Source organism: Anser anser, assembly GCF_964211835.1.
Source record: "Anser anser genome assembly, chromosome: 3".
Classification (NCBI taxonomy): Eukaryota; Metazoa; Chordata; class Aves; order Anseriformes; family Anatidae; genus Anser; species Anser anser.
In genome coordinates, this window is record NC_139722.1 from 68004286 (window position 1) to 68031950 (window position 27665).

At 39.0% G+C, this 27665-nt stretch overlaps 1 protein-coding gene across 15 annotated transcripts in view; it reads left to right on the forward strand.

Annotated features, from left to right (window-relative positions):
• IPCEF1 (interaction protein for cytohesin exchange factors 1) overlaps positions 1-26932 on the forward strand; it is an 82440-nt gene extending 55508 nt beyond the window's left edge. For 13 of the 15 annotated variants that reach the window (XM_083830990.1, XM_083830986.1, XM_083830984.1 and 10 more), the window contains 5 exons: positions 2691-2752; positions 6527-6615; positions 12025-12382; positions 21383-21573; positions 25195-26932. In XM_083830990.1, the coding sequence (XP_083687116.1) occupies positions 2691-2752; positions 6527-6615; positions 12025-12382; positions 21383-21573; positions 25195-25395 (901 nt within the window). In that variant the 3' untranslated portion in view covers positions 25396-26932. The remainder of the gene's footprint in view (positions 1-2690; positions 2753-6526; positions 6616-12024; positions 12383-21382; positions 21574-25194) is intronic. The other 2 variants (XM_083830987.1, XM_083830982.1) reach the window with 1 other exon arrangement.
• The last annotated feature ends 733 nt before the right edge of the window (positions 26933-27665 follow it).

The following is a 27665-nucleotide window of genomic DNA, read 5'->3' on the forward strand; positions in this document are numbered from 1 at the left end:
ATAAAAATGGGTACTAATACTGCCATTTTAGAAACCATCAAGCTATCCGAAGTAGATATTACTTGCTATTGGTCCAGTTTGGGCCTATTTGTATATAGCTCATATTTTCCTTGTCTTTATTACTTCAGATTGCAGTCTGTTCACAATGCTATTGCATAAAAAGGCCAAAATTCAGATACAAAGCAATAAAATTTAAATGGGAAGAGAGCTCCTCTGATAGATAATTCAAGATTTTAATCATGGCTGTACTAGTGACCTTTGTGTTTCTTCATAGAGCATTGACTGTTCTTCCCCTCTATAAGCAAGAGACCTCAAAACTATTCACCACAACATGAAAGGAGAGATGCTGAGAAAATGTGTGAGACCTTCTGAAATGGCTATAGAGACAGAAATGTACTGTAGTACAGCAGTGTACATGCATAGATATTTACTCATAAATCTGTACTCTGTAGGTATATACATGTAAATATAGATGTAAAAATGTGTTGCCCTTTGTAACTTGGAGAAGTCCAGAGGCTGCTGGTGGGGAAATAACCATCTATATCTATATGGCTGCATTTCCTACAAGAGCTCCTCAGCACAGTAACAGGTTCTTGAGGCAGGTGGTCTGAGGAGGACTGAGAATGGAGGACTGCTGGCCAGAAATACTTCTGTAGAGAAAGTGACTGTGTCTGAGAGAGAAGAGGAAAGGATGTAGGGGGAAGGTAAAGGAAAAAGTAGAGCTAATGGGGGACATATGAGTGTTAACAGCCAGTTTGGAGCCCAGCTGGAAATTCTCAGTGTCTTAATGACACTTCGGAAATGTTTAGTCTCATGTGAGTGAGTGATTGAAATCTACACAGGTGTCCCAGCTCTTATACCCCAGAATGATTTTCTTCAAAATCCACTTCTGGAGTAAATTTCATTTTGGCTTAAAGCTAGGTAGCCTAGTGTTAGAGCAGCTTGCACTGTACTGCACTAGTCCTAATTCCTCGCTGTTGTAACTGATGATGTTTTGCTTGGCAAAGTATAAAATACATGCATTTAATACAGAGAGTACACGCATACTCACGCATATGTCGAAACAGACTAAAAGACATCTGTTCGCTTGGCTCCAGTCCCACACATACATATGCGTGTGAGTGGTTCCACTGAACTCACTGGGGCATTCGTGTGTGTCGAGTTACTTGTGTGCATAAATGCTTGATAGATCGTGACCTTTTGCAACTCTTCATGCATGTATATCTATTAAGTCAATGGTGGGTTTATTAGTATAGTCATTTGCTTCATTCATTTAGCATATATTTGCCATAGTAGTGCACATATGAAAAGCAGATTTGTGCTGGCTAGCTCCATGAACTTACCTGGCCAAAATGTACTCAATTACTGGTGTCTAACCTTGTATTTAATGAATTCCTGGATTTCTTAGCAATTTTTTTTTGTTTAGATTTTTTTTTTGAATAAAAAAAAATCATTCTCTTACAATTAGCTGCTACAAGAAAGTCATTAATCCACTCTTATAGAAATGGCACTTTTTTCCCTTTGTTATGTAGCTCTATTATTTATATGACAGTCTAAAAATCCAGTTATGGTGCTACTGATCTAACAGACAAATTCCCATTGCTTCAGTAGAATCAAGATCCAACATGATGTTTTCTCTGAGTCATGAATCTTAATTCGTGACCTTCTTACATTCCTTATTTAGGCCTTGAGCTTTAATTTGAAGGGCTTGAGCTTTTTTAGTTCTTAGTTTTGTTAAAACCTGGATAGATCTGAATGACTTATAAGCAAGCATAGTATACGAAAAAATATAACCAGGGATTTTTTTTTAACACTAGAAAAATACAGCTACCTACGAAGAGAAATAAATTTAAAGAAAAAAGAAAAAAAAGGAAAAAAGAAAAAAAGAAAAACCACAACCAGAAAAAAAAAACCCACAGTTAATAGCTTAAAGCAACACGGGAAGTGAGACTTACTAAAAACAAAAGTAATAGGGAGTTGAACAAAGCAGTATGTGATGGTCAGAAAGTCTAGTTTTAAATGGTTTAGATTCTTAGGCTGTGCAATGATAGCTTTGGCCAGGGCAGCTGACATCATCTTGTATGGCTCCTATGCCTTTTGCTTTACCATGGGTGAAATATAACACCTCAACAGTGGGACTAAGCCACTGACATTGTGTTATAGCACTAATACTTGACTTCCAGAAATGCAACTCTTTCTTCACCAGTAGTGGTGGTTTTGTTTTGTTTTGTTTTGTTTTGTTTTTCAATTTCAGGAAGAGAAAATGTCCCAGGCAACTAGTCCTGCTCACCATATACGGTCTGAGAAGAGCATAAGGGCTATAAAACTGGGACTGTCAACCTGTGAACAGCTTGCTGTTGTACCTGATGGACAGTGGTTCAGAAATCCACGCACAGAAAAATAAAGTTCTAGGTAGTCTATTGCATATTACAAAGTGGGCCTGTGAGCTGTTCAGTGCATTTCTCCTATTGGCAACTGAGCCCTCCACAGTTGATACAAGGAATGGGAATGTTAGCATCCAGGTAACTGGTGCCTTTCTAGAAAATTCTTTGAGATACAGAAACTGACATTCAGACTTGGGGTTAAAGAAAATAGTCGTGGTAATGTGGAACACATCTGAAAAGTGAGAAACTGTGTCAAAACAGCATGCAAGTATTGTTAACGATGTATTCTCTCTGTTCTGAACATAGGTGGCTAAGCAAGCTGGGGATGGCTGTAGACCCTCAGGCACCCAATGGGAAGAATGAAGAAGGTATGTTTCTAATCTTGGTTTTAGTGTGTAACTACAGAATGTCCTTCACAGTTTTTGATGGGCTGAATTTTTGTCAGATCTTTCCTTTCTTTCAAATTGTCACCTTGGGTCTGTCTGCCTATTGAGCTCAGCAACACCACACTGGCACAGCACAAAGTAGCCATAATGAAAGATATGCTGGTGAGATGTAGCATCACTGAAAGATGCTTGCTGTTCTTGCGAGTGATGTGTAACTACCATCTGGCAGTTTGCTGGCTTGCTAAGCCTACAAAGAACATAGAGAAACATCTGTGCTACTCTGGATTTAGAGCTGGTAAGGTATATGAGAGCAATTGTGCAAAATTTCTAGCTTGGTCACATCTTGTGCAATGTAGATCTGTCCCTCATATCTTCTCCATTTCTGGGGGTTTCAACAGCATTAATATTGGGTGGTGGTGGTTGTACTGAAGTCCACGATTTTCTTCACAGTCAAGCCCAAAAGTTAATTGTGGAATGAATAATTTTTAAAGTTCCATAGCAATTCATTTATTGTTTTAATTTGTACAATGACATAACAGTACTTTTTGGTGGGAGGATACCTGCAGTCAAATCATGAATCTAGGTAGATAGAGAACAAAGAAAGTCCCTTGTTGGAGTGCTTGTTAAAACTGCTGTGTGAGGATGTGCACGTTGGGAACTGATTTAAAATGAGAAGCGCTGTGGGTAGTATTGTGTTAGCAAACCAGGGGCGGACTCTGACCTAAGGAATATATATCTTCTTCTGGGCTTTTGACCCTCCTTATTTTTGTTTGTTTGTTTGTTTTGTTTGAGAACAGGTTGTGAAGGAACAGGCATTATGAAGAAGAAAATGGTGTTTAGAGTAATATGAATCGTGCTTAGGTGATGCAGCCTATTTTGTCTAAGCACTGAAATGCCCCTCTGTACATTCCTTCTACTATTTCCCAGAATGAGGTTGTGGTTTATGTCCGGGCTTCAGACTTGTAATGATGTTATTGATTTGCCTCATCTAGCTCTATTTTTACTCTGCCATAAGAAGCAGCTTTGTACTGATAAACACAGATACCACTGATTTCTGGTCATACAGCAAAACTCATAATTTTATTTGTTTTCAATTCATGGCTCCTATTTTGTTCTTGTCAGGAGACTTTATAATTCCTATACCCTTGCACTCTACCAAAATGTTTTTGTCCTCTTTGAACCTAATTTTGCATAAAAAACAATCTGTGATAATTAGTGTAAGGGGCTGCATTCAGTATCATATTGCACAGCAAGGCCTGCATAGATAATTGCACCTGGGGAGGAGGTATCCAAACATTGTCCATGCAAAGGAAGAGTTTGTTTGTTTGGTGAAAGTGATCAAAGTACTATACAGAAAAACAAATACATTTTTTTTAAAGCCTGTCCTGGTTCCAGTTAGGACAGAGTTAATTTTCCTCCTAGTAGCTGGTAGGGTGCTATGTTTTGGATTAGGATGAGAAGAGCGCTGATAACATGCTGATGTTTTAATTGTTGCAGAGCAGTGTTTACACCAGGCCAAGGACTTTTCGGCTTCTTGCTCTGTCCTGCCAGCGAGCAGGCTGGGGGTGCAGCAGGAGCTGGGAGGGGACAGACCCAGGACAGCTGACCCAAACTGGCCAAAGGGGTATTCCATACCATCTGACGTCATGCTAAACAATATATAGGGGTGGCTGGCCAGGGTGGGGGGCCGGCTGGGATAGGCTGGGCATCGGTCAGCGGGTGGTGAGCAATTGCATTGTGCATCACTTGTTTCTTACACATTATTATTACTATTATCATTATCACTATTATTATTATTGTTATTATTATATTCCTGTCTTAATAAACTGTCTTTATCTCAACTCACAGGCTTCACTTTCCCGTTTCTCTCCCCCATCCCAGAGAGGGAGGAGGGAGGGTGGGCGAACGGCTGTGTGGTGTTTAGCTGCCAGCCGGGTTAAACCACAACAAAGCCTCAGAAACTGTAGTGGATTGGTTGCATTGGCTGAGTTGATAATTATAAAACTTGACACAAAATTATGACCAACTAATATTAATAAAAACAAAACACAGCAGAAAGATTACAAAATAATTTATCAAAAACTTCTGCAGCAGATTATCTAATTATCCTGGAATGAACATAACATAGCCAAGATTTCTTCAGTTTTTGAAGCTGGTGGGCCATCTCCCCTTAAAAAAAAGGGGCTCTGATTTGGGTGATCAAACACCTGTTTATCTTTCAGTGTGTTTTGTCACACGTGCTCCAGCATCTGTCATGAGTGGGGTTCAGAGCCCCATTGATACCCCTGTGTGGATGTGCCCTTGCAGAAGCACTGATACATCCTGCATCTCAAAAAATGCTGCCATTACTGACAGTCACTTCTGCTCCCAGCAACCTGATCTGCCCCTCTTTCACATATTGTAACTCTTCAGGAGGGTCTTTAGTGTATCAGAAACAGCTGTTTTGTTTTGTTTGTTTGTTTTGTTTTGTTTTCCCAGTTTTTCTGTGTGCCTGAAAGGGGAGCCATAGAAAAATAAGCTCTTTACCAAGAGTAATCCAAGAATGCATTCACAGAGCTTTAGAATTTGATATGGGCTGTACTGCAGCCAGTCCTCAGTGCTAAGATATGCCAGCAAGTATTTTCAGTAAACAGAATTGCAGCTATGCTATTAAAAATCCTATAGTTCTGCAAAGAGTACTGGGAGAAAGCTTCACTTTGTTAACATCTTAGAAATCTCTCCCTCATATAAAATTGCTCTCCTACAACATTTTTTTTTCCTTTCTCCTCTTGCACTGTGGTTATTAACCTGCCAAAATTACATGCATGAAAAGTAAGTGTGCCAGTATTAATTTAGTTAACAGATGTGGTAATCACAGCCGATTGGATAATAATGTGGGTCTGGAAAGCTGGTACATGCTGGGATATTTAGTAGAGGGAAGTGATCTGGTCCATTATTTATAACCAGGCCCTGAGAATATGATCCAGCAACTTGCTGCCTCCCTTTGTGTCTCATTTTATCAATGATTAGCACTTCATGTAATCCATTGTTAAAAAGCATCTGAGAAGTGTTGGAAAATACCTCCACCTGCTACACATGTAGTTAAATCATGTGCCTGCCTCTCTACCTCCCAAGAGATACTGGGGCTCTATCAGCTTGCTTTTTACTTGAAAAGAAAAAGATGAGTGGGCTGTATAGTCGTAGAGTCCTGTGTCTATGTTTATTGCTAGCTCAGCAAGTGTACCCCTGTGCCATGTGGCATGCTGGTGTGAGCTACTGTGTGGTGACAGAAGTCCCTTGAGGGTGCTTTATGGTTTTCAAAGTACCATACGAGCAATCTGTTTTTTAAAAAATCATAGCCAAAGCCTGTTGCCAGCTTCAAGACAACTTGCTGGTTACAGAGTCTATGGGACAGCATGGGCTACTTGCAACAGGTCTCCCTAAATTATGCACAGGTGATGCAGCCTTTCTTTTAAAGGTTTTTAAGGGAGGAAAGAAGAACCCAAATTTATTCGTGAAGCTATCTACTGCACTGCCACCTAGTGTTTTTTGTTTGTTTTGTTATTACTTAAATGGATAATTAAAATAATAAGAGAAGGCTGCTATGAAGCAATGGAGTATTACCATAAGTGGGTTAATTTTCAGTGTCATAGGCACTGGCATGTTACAATATGGTCCTCAGACCTCTTGGTGACCTTCGATGACCACAGTACCGTGAGGAATAAATGAATGTTGTTTTAACACCTTGTTTTTGCTCATTTTCCATGTCTGCCTCAGAATGCTATAGTGAAAGTGAACACGATGATCCAGAAATAACAGACACGCCACCTCCCCCCTACATGGCCCAGTCACAACCTCCTCAGTTGGTAAGTGTTACTCTAATTAGCTTTATTTGGTAGCTGGTTGGAACAAATCTTTCACCAGGTGGTGGGCCATTGGCTAATAACCTAAACCAGAGGCTGGAGACATCCACTCTGTGTGTCTGAGATGTGGATGCACCAGCTGTGACGGTCCCTGCCCTGTGATGTTCCCTGCAGTTATTGTTGCCTGTGCTGTTAAGAGCTGTACACCAACAATAATGTCTCCTTCTGAAGGAGGCATATTTACTTTCTTTGAGAAAGAAAGGTGTCACTTTACCTCATACACGTGATGAGTCTTTTCGTCATGGGATTTTTAACACACTACTGTAACCTAGTTTTTCACAATACTCTTCTTCCTTTTTTTTTTTTTTTAAATCCAATCCAAAATCTTCTTTCTTTTTGTGACCCTGGTAACATCATCCAACAGATTTGCATTTATTTACTCAAGTGAGCTGTTCTTAAGTCTGCTGAATTTGAAGCTGCTTTTGTGCCAGTGAGGAGAAGTGAAGAGAAAGAGGCATCTTCTAACAGTAATAAAATCAGTTACTTTCCTGTACCTCTGAGAAAGAGATTATAAAAAAGAAAGCAGCCATCCTCCCTAAATTTACTCTGTTTTTCTCCCTTGCTGTGAAACATTTGTCCAGGATATTCCCTCCTGCCTAGCTTCTTTGCATAAATTAGACTAAGTTGTATGCACCTTCATGTGTCTAATAATATTGCCTCTCCTATTTAATAGCCACTTATTGCCCTATTAATCTTGTTTTACTATTGATGTTCTTCACGGTGATCTCATCTCCACTTATATGCACTTCAAGGTACGAGGTTTACCTAATTCTGTGTTTGGAAATGAGTAATCCAGTTGGGGATGGTAATACAGCTGAAATATGAAATCCTGAGTTCAAGCCTTTCCCTTCCCTAGCTGAAAGTTAATATCTAGTGGTAAGCGGTAATATGCTTGTTGCCAAATTATCTTATTACATCTCATGGTTGAATAAAAAATGCAACAACTACTTTGTTGGTGTGACTCAGGCTCCTGTACTGACACCTTGAAATGACACCCAGTAACTGGGGTGGTCAGATAGGCAGTGAAGCAGGAACAAATCTGAAAAATATAGATGAGCTGGAGCAGCTTGCGTGGTCACAGTCAATAATAAAAGGAGATGTCATGCACAGAGCTGCCTGTCCAGCAATCTTTAATTAGCTCACATAAAGCTGGGAACGTATGTCACACTGTCACCTATTTGCCTCTGCCTGTTTCAGTCAGATAAGTCAGTCTTCACTTCCTCTCCTAAAACAGTTGTGCAGCATTAATCACCGTGAAACAACCCACCTGGCACTCAGGGGATGCGTGGCGTTCACTGCTGTATAAAATGGGATTCTTTATTGCCTGTATTAACTGAAAGTTAAATGTGGCCAAGTGGCTATAAATATTGGAGAAAATAGAAACCTTGACAATACATCTCCAGGAGTTATTCTGGGCCGAAGGCCGATAATGAAGCGTCTTGAATTTTATGCCTCACTGGCTTGCCTTTAAGAGGCGGTAGATGTCTTTCCCGTCTGCTCACCTCTGAGCAAATGCCGGCATTTTTCCAGATGACGAGTTTTAAACAGGTGCTATTTTTTTTAGTTTTCTGTTTTTCTGGCTTCCTGCTGCTTGTCAGCCTGTTGCTGCAGAGGCGATCTCCGGTTGTCTTCCTCCCATATGCTCTTCTTGAGTGCTGGCCTCAATGTTTTAGCAGGGGACACGTGGGACGCAGGGAAAAGTGCAGGTGCTGAGAGGTCTTGTTTCCTCAGCCTTTCCTCTTGAAGGTTGTCTTCCCTCCAGCTTCTACCTCTATCTGCAGATTTCCCTTCTCCTCACCTCCATCTAAAACTCCCTTCCCCATGGACAAAGGTTAGTGTCTCCTCAGCAAATTAATCAACTTTTCACCTCAAGAGCTGCCACTGGAAAAATCTCCAGCTGCCACTGCTCTGCCCTATGCTCAGATTGCTCATGTGGTGGGTAGGGAGCTGTTAGGTGCTGTCAGAGCTGCATTTAACTACAAATCAGAGTCTTCTTTTAACTATCTGATATACTCCCCCCACTCCCTTCAGATAATTACTGGAGGAAGAAAACCTCTGGAAAGACTATGGAAGCACTGTGTTTGCTGGGAAGCGAATTCTAGGAGTGGAGCTCTTGTTTGTTTCAGGGAAGACTGGTTAAATGTTGCTTACTGTCTGTTCATTTGCTGTGGAGTTTTTGAACCAAATTATGAGGACCCAAACAAGTAATGGGTTTGGGTTGGCACTGTGGGGGTACACCTTGTTCGGATGGCCTGCTTGAATCTTTTCCAACTTCTCCAAGTACTACTCAGACCACTATCAAGAATGAAGAATGCCACAGGGACTTAGTTGGGGTTTATTTTTATTTTTATTTTTATTATTATTTTTAAGTTGTACGATCATCTCCCAAGTGCCAAAGGCATTTTCCAAAATAGAAATTAGAATCTATGGACATTTTGGAAAACCAAATATATGCTGACTAGCAGGAAGACCTCCACACTTGAAATCAATACCAGATTGGAAAATATTAGTCTGGAAAATAACAGCCACCCGGGTGCAGGCTCTGTTACATGTTAGATCAGCAAACATTTTGCTGTAATTCTTGCACAAAGTTTCAGTTGCTCTGCTGACCCAGATTGTTTTGGAACTTGAAAAGCAAGAGTAGTGATTATGAGATTTCTATGTTTATGAGTGCTTGTGGGTATTGTTGAAGAAAAAGCAAGTGAAGAACAAATAAATTTTGACATCTGTAGGACAAAAGCTTAACTGACCATCTGCATTCATTTCTCCACATGTGAATAGATTTATTACTCAAAAATCAACAGCTATATTGAGTTAATAGATTGCAGCAATCCCAAAAGAGCAGTTGAGGTGTTTTGTGGTGATAATTTTTTCTCTAAAAAATGCCTGGAGACTCATTGATCTCCAATGGAATCCTTATGATCTCCTAGCCCAAGCATCTACTTTTTAAAATGTCCCCAAATAGAGATTTATTGTTATGTACATGAATGCAAAACTTCCAAAGGAAGCACCCTAGTACTTTAGGTAAACATTTGTCATGCCAAGAAAAAATATATATTCATATGTAGAGAAAGAAATACATTCTGGTAGTCTGCTTCATTCTCACACAAATTTTTTATTCATTGCAAAATGAAAATAAAAACAAAAATATATTCCACTCAGTGAGATACAGTTTTCATGTCAGCAGCACTTTCTTTTGTATGGACAAATGCCAGAAAAATAGAGGTGAGATGTAACATCTTCCTCTCAAGTCTTTAAATAATTGAAATTAGACCATCAGCAACGTGAGCAACAGCTTTCACTTTTTTTTTTTTTTTTTTTTTTTTTAGTTTTTCTGCTTGTCTGTACAAACACTTCAACAATTTGTCTTTGTTATATGATATCTTAGACAGATAAAGTGCTTCAGGTCATCTGTATTCCCAAGGGCTTTTTTGTTATTCACACATATAGTTTATGGCAGCATCACCTTGTCCTTTGCTTTAGGGTGAATTTGTAAAGGTTTCATTTTTAAAAACAAATATGCACCTAGAACACAATGTTGTACTTGTAACAGGGATATAAATAAGGTCCGGTCCTGCAGTGTTTGTAACAGTCTTGGAGGAATGACTTTGAAAATTTACAAAAATGAAGAAAGTGCTGCAAACAAATGGTGACCCACAGTCTCCTCATCTTATGAACTAATTAGCTGGATTAGAAACACAGGAAGGCAATCTTACATTTCTTAATGTAAAAGGGAAGTAGTATTACAGTAACACTGAATTGCAGAAGTTTGTACAGCATAATCCAAAAAATTGTCACTCTTGTTTTAGTTTATATGAATACATCTTCATTCTAGTTTACCAGTGGATTATTAATAGGTATTCCAGGCTAGTCTCTCTTTTGTGTTTGGAGCTCCTCCGGGTTTCCCTAGCAACACCATTTCAGTATTTTTCAGTGCTTCCAGTTTAGTTATCATCTATTTCAGTCCTTACAGAGATCTATTCTGCATATGTATTGAGAATACAAACTTTCCAGAATCGTGGTCCATCAAGTCTGGTATTCTGATTCTGACTCTGTCCAGTAACAGATGATTTGCAGAATGAATACATTTCTGCTGTAACGATGCAAGAAATCTGGCTTTTATATTACGTCTCATTGTGGTTTCTGCTAGGGGCTGCAATCTGAAGAATTATCTCCCCATGCCTTCAGTTGCTTTGTTTATTATTGTTAATTAATCTTCTGGGTATTTGTGCGGATATTTGTGTGTTTGTGTGTGTATTACTTGTGCATCTGACTCTTTCTCGATTCATCTTTTCAGTGGAGTTTGGTGATTAGGAAGCAGAGTAGTGTTAGTTCTTGTATGAGCTTGTATGGTGACCAGACAATCGTACAGCTCAGCCAATGCAAATGCCTAGTGTAGACAAATGTAAGCATATATTTGCTCATCTGGGAAGCTACATACCTCTCAAGACTTTTTCTTCTCTCAATCTTTCTTTATATGTAATTGTGCATCTATTGCACCCTCTCTTGTTCACCTCCTAGTTCCTGAGGATGACTGTTAGTTGTCACTGAGTCTGCTCTCTCTAGTTGTATGAACTCATGTTGAGGCAGGGTGACAAGTACAGCATGGAGAGCCCTAAGATATGCTGATTTCTGATGTGTCTTTAGTGAAGTTTGAGTCCCTTTTCAGTCTCATGTGCTCAAGTATGAATCTTGGCAGGTGAATGAGCAGCATAAATCTTGCACCATCAACCTTTTCATGCCCTTTGCCCCATGGCTGCCTGCTTTTTCTTTTTATCACTAACTTGCCAACATATTACCTGTCGGCCTTCTTGGCATGGTGAATGATTAGTCCCCAGAATGCACTGGGCAAAATTGCTTTGGCTGCTGAGAAGATCACTTCAGTGCTGCTTCAAAGCTGCTTGGGCTGTCTGTCTGTGGCTATGACATTGATGGATTTATTGAATGCTTCAAGACAGCTTCATGTTCAATGGCTAAGTCAGGGTTTCACTTCTTCACTCTTGATTAGACTAATAAAGTGAGTAGAAAGAAAAGAGTGAAAATAACAGTGAGACCTAGCATGGAAGGCTGCATTCAACATGGTATTTTTTCTTGTTCTGTTGTTTCTAAGCCTTGTAAGCTTTCAACTTGTTTTACCTCTAGCTTCCTTGTGACATAGTTTCTGAAGTTACTGCTCTGTGAGAGATTGGTTACCTTACTTCAGGCTTGCTTGGATGGATAATCAATCACATTACATCAATTTTTGGTTACTTTGCATTTCAGCTCCATATCTATTGGGTATAGAGCCTAGAAAGAAGAATAACTTGGAATAACTTTTTTTTTTTTTTTTTTCTCCCATTTGTTTCTGGAAAGCAGGATCAACAGAAGTCCTCTTTGACCTCGACTCTGTCAAGTGAAGCATCTTGCTCTCTCTCATCTCCTGAAAGCACTTTGAACTCCCAAGAGTCATCATCTTCCTTGACGTCCAAAGTAGTTTATTCTGAGAGGCAGTCCTGGCTTGATATTGTTAACAGCTCAGCTGTGGAAGAGGGTGATCAGCCTTTAACCTTCTGTGTGCAGATTCACTCTGATGAGCAACCAGAAGTAGACTGTGGAGAAGCAGGAGAAAGCCAGATCTGGCCCAGTAGTGGATCCCAAAACACTTTTTTAGGTCTGGATACACATTGCCTAACTGTGCCAGATGCAACAGGACAGAAATCACCAGCCAAAGGTGAGCTAATGAGAAAGGAGATTACGTCTGCAGAACCATAAAATGGGAGTTTGGGGTGTTCTTCAACTTCCTTTCCCCTTTCTTCCTTTATATTTTTGATTGAAGAGTTTTCCTGTGGCACATCATTTATAACAAATGTGGTTTATTGTGCCTTAAATATGCATCCTAGAATCAAATTGGTAAGTACATTTAGAGTTTTTCTCATATGTTACCCGTATGTTAAGATCATAGCCTCTGTATAAAATCATAACATAGACATATTTTTATTGGCTTTATTTATTTCAGTGCAGCTGTCATTTACTAGTTAGGGTTGAATTCAAATTTTAGGAAAGTTTAATGACATGAGGGTGGAACCACAGTATGTCACCCTAAGAAAACGCTGTATGTAAGACATAATGAATGTGAAATTAGGTCAATCCACCTTTAAAAATGTAAATTGTAGTGTTTACTTTCACTATGTATTGCCTATTCATTTGATTGAACTTCATTGTAAACAAGGGGAAACAAATGTGATCCTGAATCAGGAAGTCCTTAAGGACTGGATTTTATTTAATCACATAGGTATCTGTATTGTCATTTTGCTATAGAAATATACTGCTAAATTTATAAAGGTGCTGTAGTCCCAGAATTTGGTTGTTTTTACAGTTAATACAGCCATAGCGAGGCAACGTATCTTACCTTTTGAGCAAAGCTTCTCTTCCCTGCATTAAGAGCAGTTGAATCATAAGAGGCATTGAAAGGAGAAGATGTTCAGTCCACTAACTAGAAAGGAAATACACAAGGAAAGAATGAGGTTCTTGTTCAATAGCTTTGCCCATGATTCAAAATCCTTGCAAAGAATTGAAGAGAGTATTCTATTAAAGAGAGAGCAGTGTTGTCTCAGTCCAGTGCAAAACAAAGATGCATCCAAAAGCTTAGGCTGAAGGAAACGCAAAGATGGAAATTAACTTCACTGGACTCATGGGGAATTTATTTATTTTTTCTCTGTGGGTGAATAGAGCTGAGAGCTGAATCACGGAAGTGTAAGTGTAAGGCATATTAGTTTCATTGTCACAAGTTGTCACTGTGATCATTTCAGGTTATTTTGCACTCAGCTTCATTATCCCTAGAGATCTAAGCTGCCCTGCTAGAGAGTTCTGTGGCAATGAAGATCAGTAAGAATTAAAACTGAGAGTGAGCATATGTTTTGAAAATCAATGTTTTGTTTCTCACAGGTTTTGGCATTGCAAGTAGTTAAATAGCTGGGCACGGCAGAAATGGAGTCCCTAATGAAATTGTCACATATATTTTATTATATTCTGAAATTTTACTTTTAGGGTTAAATTTGACCAAGTGATTCCTTTGGGAAATATTCTTTCTATGGACTGAGGGATACCCAGGTTACATTTGAGCCTATATTTAATTATATTCAGGTGGATTGTTGGACTGTATGCCATATAGGGCACAGTAGCTTATAGATCCCATTGAGAAAGATTCAGTGGTTGCTCTTCAGAAGTATAAACTTCACCCTTTGCTTTGAATATGCTACTCTGGTATGGTCAGCAATTCTGCAGCAATGCTCAGGTTAACACTTTCCAACATGACTGTAAGGATGACAAGTACTTTTATGGATGTTGACAGATTTAGCATGACACTTCATAATCATTTAAAGCAGAGTTTTATAGGGTCATACAATGATATAGTAATACTTACCAACAAAACTGCCTTGACTTACATTTTAATCCTCATTTTGGTATATTCCTGCCATTTTCAGGGTGGTTTAATTGTCCCCAAAATGTTCCTGGGGAAATTAATTCACTCACTGTTCACTGCTTAGCTGTTGGCCGACCCTAATCGCAGAACACATCTGTGCTAACCACTCTGCTGATCTGTGATGGAATTCCAGAAATAGATCATTTTAATGAGACAGTCCCTATAGAAACTGTATAACCTCACTAGTTACTATCTGCATCATAACCATTGTTGAGCAAGTAAGATATATATGAGGAGGGGATGGACAGTGTTTTTTTTTTTGTTGTTGTTGTTTTTTCGATTTACACTAAAAAACTACATGAAATAATTTGCAAAGAAATTAATGAAGCCATTTCAATTTGGGAATGAGGTGAAAAATAAAGAAAAAAGATTAGAGTAACAATTCAGTTCCAAATGGAAATTGTCAAAAAGGATCCAGTTCTGGTTCTGTGTCTTATCCTCCAAGAATTTCCATCTCCAGTTAGTTGACAAGGATGTACACAAATACTGTGAGATAATTTCTAATTGCGGGATGAAAACTATCTGCAAAACTTCATAATTTGCAATAAATTTTAAGAACACCATTGTTATCTGATGTGAAACAAAAAGGTATACCTCAATGATTTGCTAGTGCAATGCATCTTATTTGCTTTGCAATGCTTCTGAACAGTGCATGGCTGGCAGCTCTTTGTGTTCTAGAGTAATGGGACTGCATCCAGAAGGAGCTGGGTCCACCTTGCAGTGGCATGTATTCTGAAAGCATGTGTCCCACGCACATAAAGCCAGCCCTACTGTTATCAGAACAGCCCTGTAGTCCTTGAATGCTCTCCCCACAGAGCCTTCACGTGTGTACATGCTCTCCTTTACCTCATGAGGATAGAAAATCACCTTTCACGCACTCTACTTTGCAGCTGTGTTCTGCTTAGCAAAACCCCATGAGGAACTCGTGGCTGTAGCTGATAAAAGCTGAGAGCTGAGGGGAAAGTTTTTCAAGAGCCGAGGAGCGTTTATGTTGGCAAAAGTCAGAAATGGAAGCCAATGGAGGCCAAAAGTTGTTGCCTAGAAGGAAGAAAGAGTAGCTGTGGCTTTGTGGGAAGAGCTTATTATGTAAATAGGAAAAGAGTAAAGAAACTTTAGAGATGAAATAAACAGTGAAAGAGAAATTTCTCAAAGAGGATAAATGCGTGAATCTCTGTAAGAAAAACAACAGATGCAGCCAAAGGATTGTAGATTATTTTGTTAATGAATATTATTTAAAGAAAAGTGTTAAGCAACGGTAGGTGTCTTGTGCAAGATGTACCAAATGATATTTTAACGACCTTTTCAGCAACTCTAACACTATGAACAATCTCAATCTCAATGCTCAACTCTTGGAAAGAGGTTACGTACCAGAGGGTAGCACAAAGATACAGAAAAGGAGAGTTTAACATTTTTCTCTTTTGAAGGGAAATCAGCATTATATTGAAATTTACTTAGTGGGAATATTTAATACTTCAGTGTTAACAGCCTTTTACATGTACAATGACAAAAGGATTCAATGCTGACATAAAGGAGCTGATAGGTAAACAAGAAACAGGAATACAAACAAGTACGCGACTACGTGCTTGGTGTCCAGAAGCTGGCCTTGTCCTATCTGGGATGACTAGAAACACTCTGTAGCCAAACTCCATCCTTTGTGTTTCTTCTGGCAACTGCTGGAACAGAAGGTATCTGATTATGGCCCACCGCTACCATCATCAAAAACAACGTTAACAAAAGGAAGCTGTAGACATGGAGAGGTTACTGTAAGTGAACAGGAATGTGTGTTTGTATTTATGTGGGGACCTTCTACTGTAGCAATAACATCCTTCTTCCGTGCGGTTCCTGAGTGCTTTATGATCATGGCCACATGAAGTTAATGCGTCTTGGCAAGAAACTTTTACAGTACCACTTCTGGTTTATTTATTTTACTTTAGCTTATAGTAGCTAGTAGAAGAGCTGGCATGTGCTGATATTTTAGGAAACCTGGAAATCTTTTCACACACAATTTGAATTTTATCTGGGTTGGTTTTGTGGGAAGGAGTTGGTTAAATAAGAGATGGATGTAGTCAATTCCTTCTTTTTTTCTGAATTGACATCCTCTTCCCCTCTTGAGTCTGCCTGTGCCAGTAATAGCCAAAACAGATCCTCTAGTGTACTCTAGTCCCTCTGCTCCTGCTGCAAAAGTTACAGAAAATGGATTGTGGCTAAGACTAGCTAAGAAGCATGCTTATAGAGAGCATTATTGTGTGGAAGAACAACTGTATTTGAGTGATTATTTTGCTTCTGATAAAAAAAAAAAAAAGGAATCACAGTGAAAATTATGGTGTTAACATTCTCTGAACTTGGAACAAGACATACTTATTTCTGTTATTTCCAGTTTAGTCACAGCTTGTTAAAAATGACATCCTTCGCTGCTGAACGTATGCTATGTAGTCAAGAGCCTCTGACTGTTGGTGGTAATTTCCCTGTAATTTTCTCCCACTCTATCCTACTTCTTAGTTTTGTAGTTCTGCATTTACCAGTGAGGAGTTTGCCCTCCTAATTCAATATTTCCTGTTCTGTGTAGTTCTGTGGGAAATGTGATTTCCCTGAGGTGTCGTCATATTCACATTAGAAACTCCACTACTACTATGGAAAATGGATAGGGAGTATGAGCGGGGGTAGGTGAGGGCAAAAGTGGGTTATGATGTTTTCCTCTCCTGTCTCCAGCCAGGGTCTATATGCTGCCCAATTGACATCAAAAGGTTTGGCGGAATCAGAAATAGGGGTATTAGCACAGCCACAATAAGCTTGTAAGTATAGCAAAGACAGGAGGAAGAAGCACATTATATATTTTTTTCCTTGGGATTAATGCACAGCTGGAGAGTTATCAGATCCAGTTAGAGAATGGAAGAACATTTAAATTTCTTGGGTTCAGTTTAGAGTTAGTAAAATATATTCTGCTGGAGGTGGTTTTCAATGCAAAATGCTCTTTCTGCAAAACTTTGCCAATTTCTATTTCTTTACCACTGAGAAGAAATCAGCTTGATTTTTCACAGCTGCTTCTTGAAAAGTTCTGGATAATTTCACTTTTGTGAGCTTAAAGAGCCTTACAGTTGAGAGTTTTCAGGCAGGCTCCTGTGTTGCTGCTGCAAGGTGGGGAGTCTCGATGCTGTAATGTCTCCCACCTGTGGCAAGTTGGCCGACACAAAGGTGGAAGCTGAAAGCTGAGGAGGTGCAGAAGTGGTGTGCTGAGCCTTTGGCAGCTTGCTCTTGTCTGTGATATCTCCTGTTAGGTAGAGGGAAATTCCACATAGGTGACATCGAGCCACCAAGCTGTGTTTTACTTCTCCTGAAACAGTTGGTAAGAAGTTTGGGTCAGCCTGAAGTATTATTTTATTTTCATCACCTGAACATAGACAGTCTCTTTCTCTGCAGTGTTAAAATATCTAAGAGCAGGGCTTCCCTTTCTTGGGTCAGGACGAGTTTCTTTCCACTTTCCACTCTATGGACTTTGACAAAGTTAAGAGAGCTATACAGTACTATATAATATGTCCAGAAGTGCTGGGAAAGTGAAATAAGTATTTCACTGATCCTTCCAGTGGCATCACCCAACAGAATTGTTTATAGTTAATGTTGCCAAGGGATAGAAAAAATGTACAATGTGTGGTGATGCACATGCTCCAGTATGTAATAACCTTCCACTGCTGCTGTTTGCTCTTTACCCATAATCTTTCAGTAGCCCTGAGAGAAAAATGAACATATTTTATCTTCAAAATAGGATGAGACAAAGAAGTGCTGTAGTAGGGTGTAGTAAAATTCCTAACTTGAATGCCTGAAACAGAAAGTGTTTAGCTTGAAGTGTACAGGTGGAAGAGATAACTTGCAATATTTTGAAGTGATTGTGAATATGCCTGATGTAACCTGTATCAGCCTGGCTTAAAAGGCTCACTTCAGAGCAGCACTAGTTGGGCCTGACCTTTCCATTTTATGTATTTATTTATTTGCCAGCAGAATATATACATCATTATAAACATTCTGAGCTTAGCAAAACTCAGAGAAGAGGTGGCTCTTTTATTTTTGCAAGACTGACACAGACAATCTGTTTGTTTTTTATACCAAGGCCTGAGCTTGATTGCTATATGCATTTTGCATGAATTTTTACTTTGTGATGCAAAGCAAATATTTTGTAACAATTCAGTAGCAAGGTTTAGACATGCCAGGTTTCATAAGGGGAGTCCAAGTCACTGAAACCTAGAAATACAGAACTGGTGGATGCCTGTGCTTGCATTAGAGACGTGTTCATGTGCAGGTCAGTGCTCTGTCTGCAGGTACAGAGAGAAATAAGCAGCACAAAGTTGTGGGCAAATGTGCTGTGAATGTTTAAATTTGGAGAAAATATCCAGTCTATGCTTAAACCTTGAGCTACTTTGCTTTATCTCTGTTACCCAACCTAAATTTTCTTTCAGACATTTGGTGAAGAAAACAAGAAAGCAAACTGTGGGTAGTGCTTCAGTGACTTTCCTGGCATAAAGAGGCTTGTGAAATACTGTAATACACCGTTGTGCGAGTGACGAGAAATATGACTCCTTTTTTTTTTTAAATCACCGATCATTTTATTGGGCTTGTTAATTGATTGCTAGACATAATGCCTCTTCCCTTTCTCCATTACCTCTCCGCCTTCCACATTTATAGTGTGAATCTAGTAGGTTCACTGACAGCTTCAAGCCAGTGGAAGATGATGGGCTTTGCTTTCTGAGGCTGGCTCAGGGACACTAGGGATAGTGGAGTTAAAAGTCCAGATAGTCTGGCCTCAATTTGTTGGCAGACCTACTCTCTGTCAATACCAACAGTACCTGCTTCAGTACAAAAGCACAATATTAAGGTACTGTTTTGTTATTTTTTTTTTTACATGTTGTGGGAGAAGGTTGTTGCTCATCAGTGTAAATAAAGGTAGAGACCAGAGCACTGTACAGCTCGTACCTAGCTCCACACAACCTTGCAGATTTAGATTTACTTTTTTTTTTTTTTTTCTCACAACTGTTTCCTTAAATCCCATTTAGCTGCTTCACTGGTACTCCCTTCATCTGCTCCATATCTGAAGAATCCAATGCTTTCTTTTCCCTCTGAAATTAGCTGGCCCTGATCAATCCTTCTGGGGATGGGAGTGTTGGAAGAATAAGAAATAGGAGAGGAGTTTGAGGATGCAACCTTGAAAGGATAAAGGAGCAGAATGCACAGTGTTGATCACGTGCATGGCCAGGAAGCATTTTGCTGGGCTCTTCTCACCCCAGCTCCTGCTTCTTTTTCTGTGCTGAGTATTTCTGTCCTCCTTACCTTTACCCACAATTGCACAGAAGATATTGGAGTACTTAGAATGGAAGAAATGTGTTCAGAGTGGTGTTTTCTCAGGCTTGATGCTTTGTAACCATTTTAGATGTAGCACCACAAGTTAGATGCGAAAAGTATCTGGAACAGGGACTTCACATTCCCCTGGGCTTGACTGTTTTTTTTAAAGTTGATGGACAGGGTCAATACATCATTTTCTTTTGGTATGGTCTTTCTTGGTTACCTGATAAAGGTTAATTTATCTCTGGAAGCATTACTGTGTACAGTCCTGAAGGGTGAGGTCTTTAGCACAGCCGAGCCAGTCTTGTGAAAGAGATGGCTAATGAAACAAACAGATGCTTCATCACAAGTAAGTAGGCAGGAAGCTAGTTATAATTACAAGCCTCATGGCATGAGCTGACAGTTTTCAGGAAATACTACTGCCGTGTATTATGCCTTACTCTTGCATTTTTTTTCTATTTCCCACAGCTTGTTAAATATACAACAGTTCTCCTTTTCCTCCCCCTGCACTGTACCAATGAAGGAAGCTATATTTAGTCCTTGTCAAGTTACAGCAGCTTTTTTGTAATCAAAAAGTAGAGAAAAAAAGGCCAGCAACAGAGTGAAGGCAAATATTTGTAGCATATCATAAACCTTTCTTGTAACCTAAATATTTAGAAAGAAGGGGGATGTAGGTGGATGCTGTACTTTTTAAAACATGGAAAAGATAAGGAGCAGACTCCTTCCTAAGTGTGATGACATGCTGGAGGATTCTTTTTGCTGCACCATAAGAGAGCAAGAGGACTTCTTCCTTTTTTTTTTTTTTGCTGACTGGGGATGATTTAGAAAAGTCAATGTTTAACTTTCAGTTAAAAGAAAAAATGTACTGCAAGTTCAAACAGCACATGGAGGACTGCATTTGAGAAGAACTGCCACTGCTATCTCCAGTAGAATAAACATGAACGTTATCCCGGTAGCTCTTGAGGGACTCATTGGCATCCTAAAACCACCAAATTTAGGAAATCTTGAAGTAGAAAAGCTTGCAGTGTGGACTGTGGAAGAAGTGAGTTGCACAGCCTGTTGCTGAAACTGTCCTTCAGTTGCCCCCATCTATGCCTGGTATATTTTGCATTCCTTGACTTTCATTTTTAAGTTGTTTTATTCTGAAAAAAAAAAAAAAAAAAAAAAAAAAGCATTTGCTTTAATTTTTATCTTATTTTATCCTATTTAATTCCCAGCTTCTTGCTAGCTTTTTCTGTCATATCTTCTCTGTCATGGAAGATGGTGCTGCAGCTTAGGGCTCATCAGAGCTATTAAGTGGAATAATCAAAGCTTTTCTGTGTGGCATCACAGGCAAATTCTGTGCTGCAGTCTGTGAAACTCAAGTATCAGGTACCCCAAGGGTTTCTGCTTTAATCTGTTTTCTAGGGACCTTCTCTTTTGGCCTCTGGCATATTACTGTGTTTCATTTCCTTTCTCAAAAAAAATTTTCCTTGTACTTTCAATAATTATCAATGCCTGACAATAAGTTGGTACACCAAATAGAATCTGACCTGTGAAATGCCATGTAGAAATGTAATTAACCGTGTGCAGATTGTAAGGGAAAAGTGAATAAGTGTAGATGCTATCAAAATGTATTCATTCTAATGTAACGTTACTGACAGTTGTTCAAAGTCTGTGATATATTTAGATCATTAAAGCAGCACTCGATCAGTGGAAACATATGCTCATATCTGCTTGGATCATAACCTGATTCTTAAAAAGTCTGAATTTGGTAGTACATCATTCTCATACGCCTAATTACTCTAAAAATTACCCTTGGTTTTGACTCTAATACCATTACTTTTTGACTTGGCTAAGAGTCTGACAGCTGAATGCAATGTTTCTGCTATCTGCTGCCATATTCGTATTCTCATGCACACTTTATTCTTTGCTTTGCAGATCAGGAAAAATGTGACGATGATGAGATGGAGCGACTTTACAAGTCATTAGAACAAGCAAGCCTGTCTCCCATTGGTGATCGTCGGCTGTCAACCAAGAAGGAGCTTAGAAAGTCATTTATCAAACGGAGCAAAAACCCCTCCATTAATGAGAAACTCCACAAAATTCGAATGCTGAACAGCACATTAAAGGTGAGGTCACAGAGTGAGCCAAGGAAAAGCCTGAGAGAAAGAAATGGTTTGGCTGAAAAAAGAAGCAAGCCTTGACATCAGCCAAATTCTAATTACATATTTATTTAAAGCCCCAGAGAGTTTGGTTAAGTTTTTGAAATTGTTTTCTACTTTATTCAGAATAGTGATCTGTGTTTTGTTGTTAAATCTGAACTGGAAACAGAGGGAATAGTTCAGAAGGGACCCTTCTTGCAGAAATTCCAGCCCATTTGGAAAATTTAATAAAGAAAGCTCCTCTTAGTTAGCTGGGAAACCTGCAAACTCAGCTGAATACACTAAACAAGGGAGCCTTAAAAAAGGAAGAGCAGAAAAAGGACATCGATGATAAAGCACATGAAAACGACCCTGAGCCAAAAAAGTTTTCCTTATGTGATTATTGGGGAATGTACAGGATGTGCCAAAGCTATTGTAAAGACCTCCTGTAACTAAATTATTTTTAATAACAAAAGCATCCTGCTTTTATGTTGGAAGCGTATCATGAACTGGAGGGGTGGAGGGGTTCAGGGGACATTCCATGAAAGGGCCAATAAATTTGTCTTGAATATGGAGATTTATGAGGCTGTTTACCTGCCAGCACCGTTTTGAGTGTCATGGGATTTCAAAACCTGCTTCTGAACGGTACTGAGGCAAACAGAAATCTTAATCATAACATTTAAATTGTAAAGAGGAGAAAGAACAAATCCAAACCTGGGGCTTCACTTGATATTTTTTTTTCTTTCATTATGTTTATTGCCCAGAGAATTTGTGGATGATATTTAAGGTCCCTTCCAACCCAAGCCATTCTATAATTCTTTTTGTATGCATTAGAAGCAGGAATTGAGTATCATGTTTCAAGTATGTGTATTTGGCTTCAAGAATTGTACCCTGGAGAAATACATGTAAAAACTTCTATCAGCACAATAGTTGATTTGATTATTAGTTGCAATGTGAGGGTTGGCTTTGGTGCCCCGGCCTGCCTTAAACTTCCTGAAGACACATTTGAAAAGACAAGTTGGTGTACAGGCATCCTGCCTGTTGCAGGGCTTCCAAGCTACGTATGAGACCCAGTGAAGTCTCTACTCAGTATTAATGAGTCTTCAGTGAAGTGGCACTGACTATAGTTTTATTCTTCTGCATCAGTAATAAAGTGAGCCCATCATACAGCAGAAATTTAGTTTAAAAAGTATGCCAATTTTATGGCACAGGAAAATAAATGTAGAAGCATACTTTGATGTTTTTCCCTGATATGAGCCTCCCTAATAAATCTAAGAAGCAGTTAGTACAAAATGGAGCTGTATTTTCTGGGATAATCCATTTTATTAGACTGGAGCTGAATACAAGCCTAGAAGCCTTTCTGTCAGACATGAGCAAGGAGGACAACTTTGCATTGACTTAACCCAGGAGTATTGTATAAATTGTGATTAGCAGTGTTTATAACCTTAGGCTTGTCTAACACTTGTATTTAATATGGAAAAAACATTTTTGGAGTGTTCATAATGCATAAAATGTGTTGATTTCTTTTTTCCTTCTTCAAACCAAGGAGTTGGAGAATTGACAAGACAAATATAGCACAGACATTTTCTCACAGACACGAACAGAGTTGCATGCACAGCAGTGTTTGAGTTAGCCTGTCTAAAAGGCAAATGCTTTCAGTGGGAATGTGCCATATTCTTTACATCAGTGAGATTATGTGCTTTTAAAGTCAACTTTTTTAACATAAAATGTGAGACATGAGACAATTGGAAATGATCTATTGGAAATTTCAAAATCAGAAAAGTTTTGCATCTGATCCATATTTACTCTGCTTTAGTTAAAACCCTCTTAGTTTTGAAGCAAATGATTTATGCAAGCTTCAGTGCAATTTTAATTTTGGCCTTTTGACTCCACATCTTTAACAACAGATTAACATTCCTGCCACAATATATCATTAACAAAACATGCTTAGGATTGTTTGGAAGAGAGAGAAGCTGTGTGCAAATGCATCATAGGCTTAATGAATGTGGGAAATAGATTTAAAGCAGAAGAAAAAATCCACAACATGGCTTTTTGCCACCACGTCTGTGCATTGCAAATACTTCCCTCTCCCTTCTACTTCCCTATCTCCTCTTCTGCTCTTAGGCTATCAGTGTGTCTCTGCATTTATGCCAAAAGCCCTCTTACAAGGATTAGTCTTGAGGGTGGGACCAATGTAAACCAACCGTTTAACAAGTTTTTTTTTTTTTCTGTTTGAAAAGTGGTTCAGGCATCATAGGGTTTAGAGTAGTTGAGGGCTGATTAGGGTAGTAGTGGGATATGGATATGAGAGCAGCCTATTGCTACTGCCAGGGAGTGTTGTGGATGTGTGAGTGTTCTCACGGTGTTTTGAAAGCAGCCAATAGCACAGAGTGTTCTCAGGTGTTATGAAATTGGTGGCAGTACAGAGGATGGCAAGAACAACCCCATTGCTGTCACACATAGACTTGGGGGGATGGAGGCAGGCAAAAAGAAGTAAAGGTTTGTTAGTGCAGCATTGTGCCTCCATTAAGAAATTATAGTTGCTAACTGAAGCTTCTCTATCCTGTGATCCACTGCATGGATCGGCAATAAGAGCTAGAACAGCAAAAAGATGGATTGCCTTAGAAAATGTGAGGGCATGACTAAATACCTGAGGGGGGCATGCGAAGAGGATGGAGGAAGGCTCTTTTGAAAGGTGCCCAATGACAGAATAAGATGCAATAGGCACAAACTGAAGCACAGGATTTTCTGTGCAAACATCAGGAAACACTTCTTTATTATGTGGGTGACTGAGCAATGGCATGGGTTTCCAAAGAGGTGGTGGTGGGATCTCCCTCCTCAGAGTAATTCAAAAGCTGCCTGGATGTGGTCCTAAGCAACCTGCTGTAGATGGTCTTGCTTGAGCCAGGGGGGTTGGACCAGATGACCTCCAGAGGTCCCTTCCAACCTCACACATTCTGTGACCTCAAGGTTCTCAGTTTCCCTGTATCATGACATGACTGTTCCTGTCTTACAATTGACCCAGGGTCCCTGCAATATACAATCTGAGCTGCTCTTGTCTAACAGCAGAGACCAGATTTGTTAACAGTATCTGGTGGTAGACGTATTAACACCCACATGTGATCTAACTACCCATGAGCTATACTGCCAGTGCATGGATTTCGTCCAAAAGTATTTCCTGTGTAGCTTCCAGAGAACAGGAATTTGTAATTGTGCTCAGGCAGGCAAGTATTTTTTTTCAGAAAGTTAGGATTTGTCTGAATTATAGGAATAGATGTCATCATGTCTAGTTTCATGCAACTACTAACTCGTGAGGCAACATAACTAATGTCTAATTTTCATGACTTCTCATTCATAAAATTTTACTAAGTATCTTGTAAAAACAAAACAAAACTACATGAAATCATAATCTTGCCTTCAACTGGGAGGAATTTCTGCTGTGGACTTAACTTTGATAAACTTGGTTATAAAAATAGGAACGAATTGCCAGGAGGATGGATAATTGGTCATCTCCTTGTGCCCTGGTTCTGCAATGTTCCCAGAATGTTATTGTTATGGACAATGAGCTTCACTGTGTCTGTGGGAAATAACCACTTATTCTCTTCCTAGTGTAAAGAACATGACCTGGCCACAATTAACCAGTTGCTAGAGGACCCAAAGTTGACGGCAATGAAGTACAGAGAATGGAGGAACACAAACATCATGCTGGTCCAAGATATCTATCAGCAACAGGAGGTCCAGGATGCGTCCACAGAGAATAGCGAGGAACAAGAGACAACACCATTGGCTATCACTGAAAGTGCTATCTGAGGCTGTGTATCGACAGTTCACTGCAAGATTTTTTCCCCACAGGTCTTCATGTAAAGACACTTTAAACCATTGCATTCTGATTTTTTTTTTTCCCCGAGTGTTCTTCATAAGGAAAACAACCCCTTCTCCAAAGCTTTAATTCCTTTTGCAAAACTTATTTCATGTCAAAAGAACAAATCCTTCAAATTAAAACAGCATGCTGGAATCTGGGCTGCATATCTAAGAAGAATATTTTATGAAGCAGTGAAGAAATGTTTTTCCATATTGGGAGAAGTAAATTGTAAATGTGCAACTTCTGGAAGTCACAGTGCTATATAATATGAACTGTATAAATGTCAGATACTTGGGGTTGTTTTAATCATGTAACTTGCTCATAAAGGAAGCTACAACAATTCCAAAAGGATGTAGTTTACTCTCTACTTTTTGACCATGCAAGGTAACCTGATATATATATATTTTCATTTCTACATTTGTTCACTTCGGTCTACCAGTTGGAACTGAGACAAATCGAGTAGCAATTATGTATGAATTTATACTACAGACTACTGTCAGGCACCCAGTTTGTGTCATACCTGATGTTTTATGAATTAGACATTTATTTACGGTCCAGACCAAGGTACTGTCATTCTATATCAAGAACAGAAGGTCGCTCAATATGTTTGTTAAAATGTAAATTGCTCTTCAGTGAGGCAAATAACGTCTCAACAAGTTTCAAGCTTTTCTGATGGACCTAACAGAACTTCCTGGAAGGCTATTTTCTTCTTTCATATTTTTGAACCATCATGAATATATAAGGTACAAGTTCACCCCAAACTCCTAGATAGCAAGGTGATCAAGTTTGCAAGGAAGAAGCTAAATACTTAAATTCCTGATGTGGAACTGAAAGTGTAAAGCATAGCTGCAAATATTTTTGTAAATATATGTCATTTTATGGCTTATATGAATGTGACTATGTACTGTATATATGTTTTATTTATATATTTATATATGCTGAATTTTCTAATGTAGATAGAAGCACATGGACCAGACCCACTTATGTGAGTGTACTTACACAGTGACTTGAAATGCTTCTCTGTTCTTTTTTCCATTATGAATCACAGTAATGGATCTTGAATGAAGAGTACCCTGGGACTTCTGCTGTAAATTCTTCTGTCTTTCAACTTAACTTTGAGATTTTGATGAAGAAAATCTGTGTAATTTAGGGCAGGAATATAAGTTTGCTATAAAATTTTAGATTTTCTCTTTGGACAAACAAAAATGAATATGTTAAGAGATTTTGCTACAGGATCATTACATTTTAACATCACTGTTCTCGGTACAGTTTTTTTTTTTCCCATCTTCAGCATGTGTGCAAGGATGAGGAACTTTGCAGAGTGCCAATTTCTGAAAAGCAAGAATTAATCCACCATTCTCCAATTAATGCCACTACAAGAACTCGGGGAATTTGCATTTCTGTTGGCTATTTTGTGAAGATATTGTCATTGGTATTCAACAGATTTTATCTTTTAAAGTAAAATACACTATACAGATGCAGCCATTTTCACGTGTCTTTATACATGATATGTTTTATTGTATCTTGATTAAGAAAGCAAATATTAGTAGTATTATTGGTAAAGTGGAATCTTTTTCACCTGCCAAGTGATATATCTGATTGTTGAGATGGCATTATTGACACTCAACAACTTTCCTTTGCTACAGGTATCACAGGGGAAAGGTCAGGGAAACGTGGGCTTGTTGAATGCAGAAGCAGGACTGCACTCAGGATAGTATCATTGCCTCAGGTATAAAAGGGTTTAGACTTAATAATTGGAACTGGTCTGCTGGTGGGGAACAGAAGTTAGATGAAACTTAGAAGTGAGTGACAGTAACTAAATGGAGAAGCAGACACAAAAAAGCAAGGTGGTTAAAGAGCTAACATTTCCAGGAAATCTTCATACAAGTGGTGCTTTTATCGTTTCATTAATTCTAACTGGACATTGATAGAAATTAAGCAAGCTCAATACCTGGTGTAAATTGGTTTCTAGCAATTCCTCATTAAAACACGAGCCCATTTTAAAGTATTTTATCTTTGACTACTCTCAGAAGACCCTCTTGACAGTGGGCATCTGCAAGTACCCTGTTCCTGAACATAATTTTTCAAAGGTGAGAGAGGGATACCCCCTGAATTTGACATGATCAATTATCTGCTGAGCACACACTGAAAATTAGGAGAGTGAGGACTGATCTGCATAGTCCTTCTCAATTTCAACTACCTGCTGCTAAATAATTGA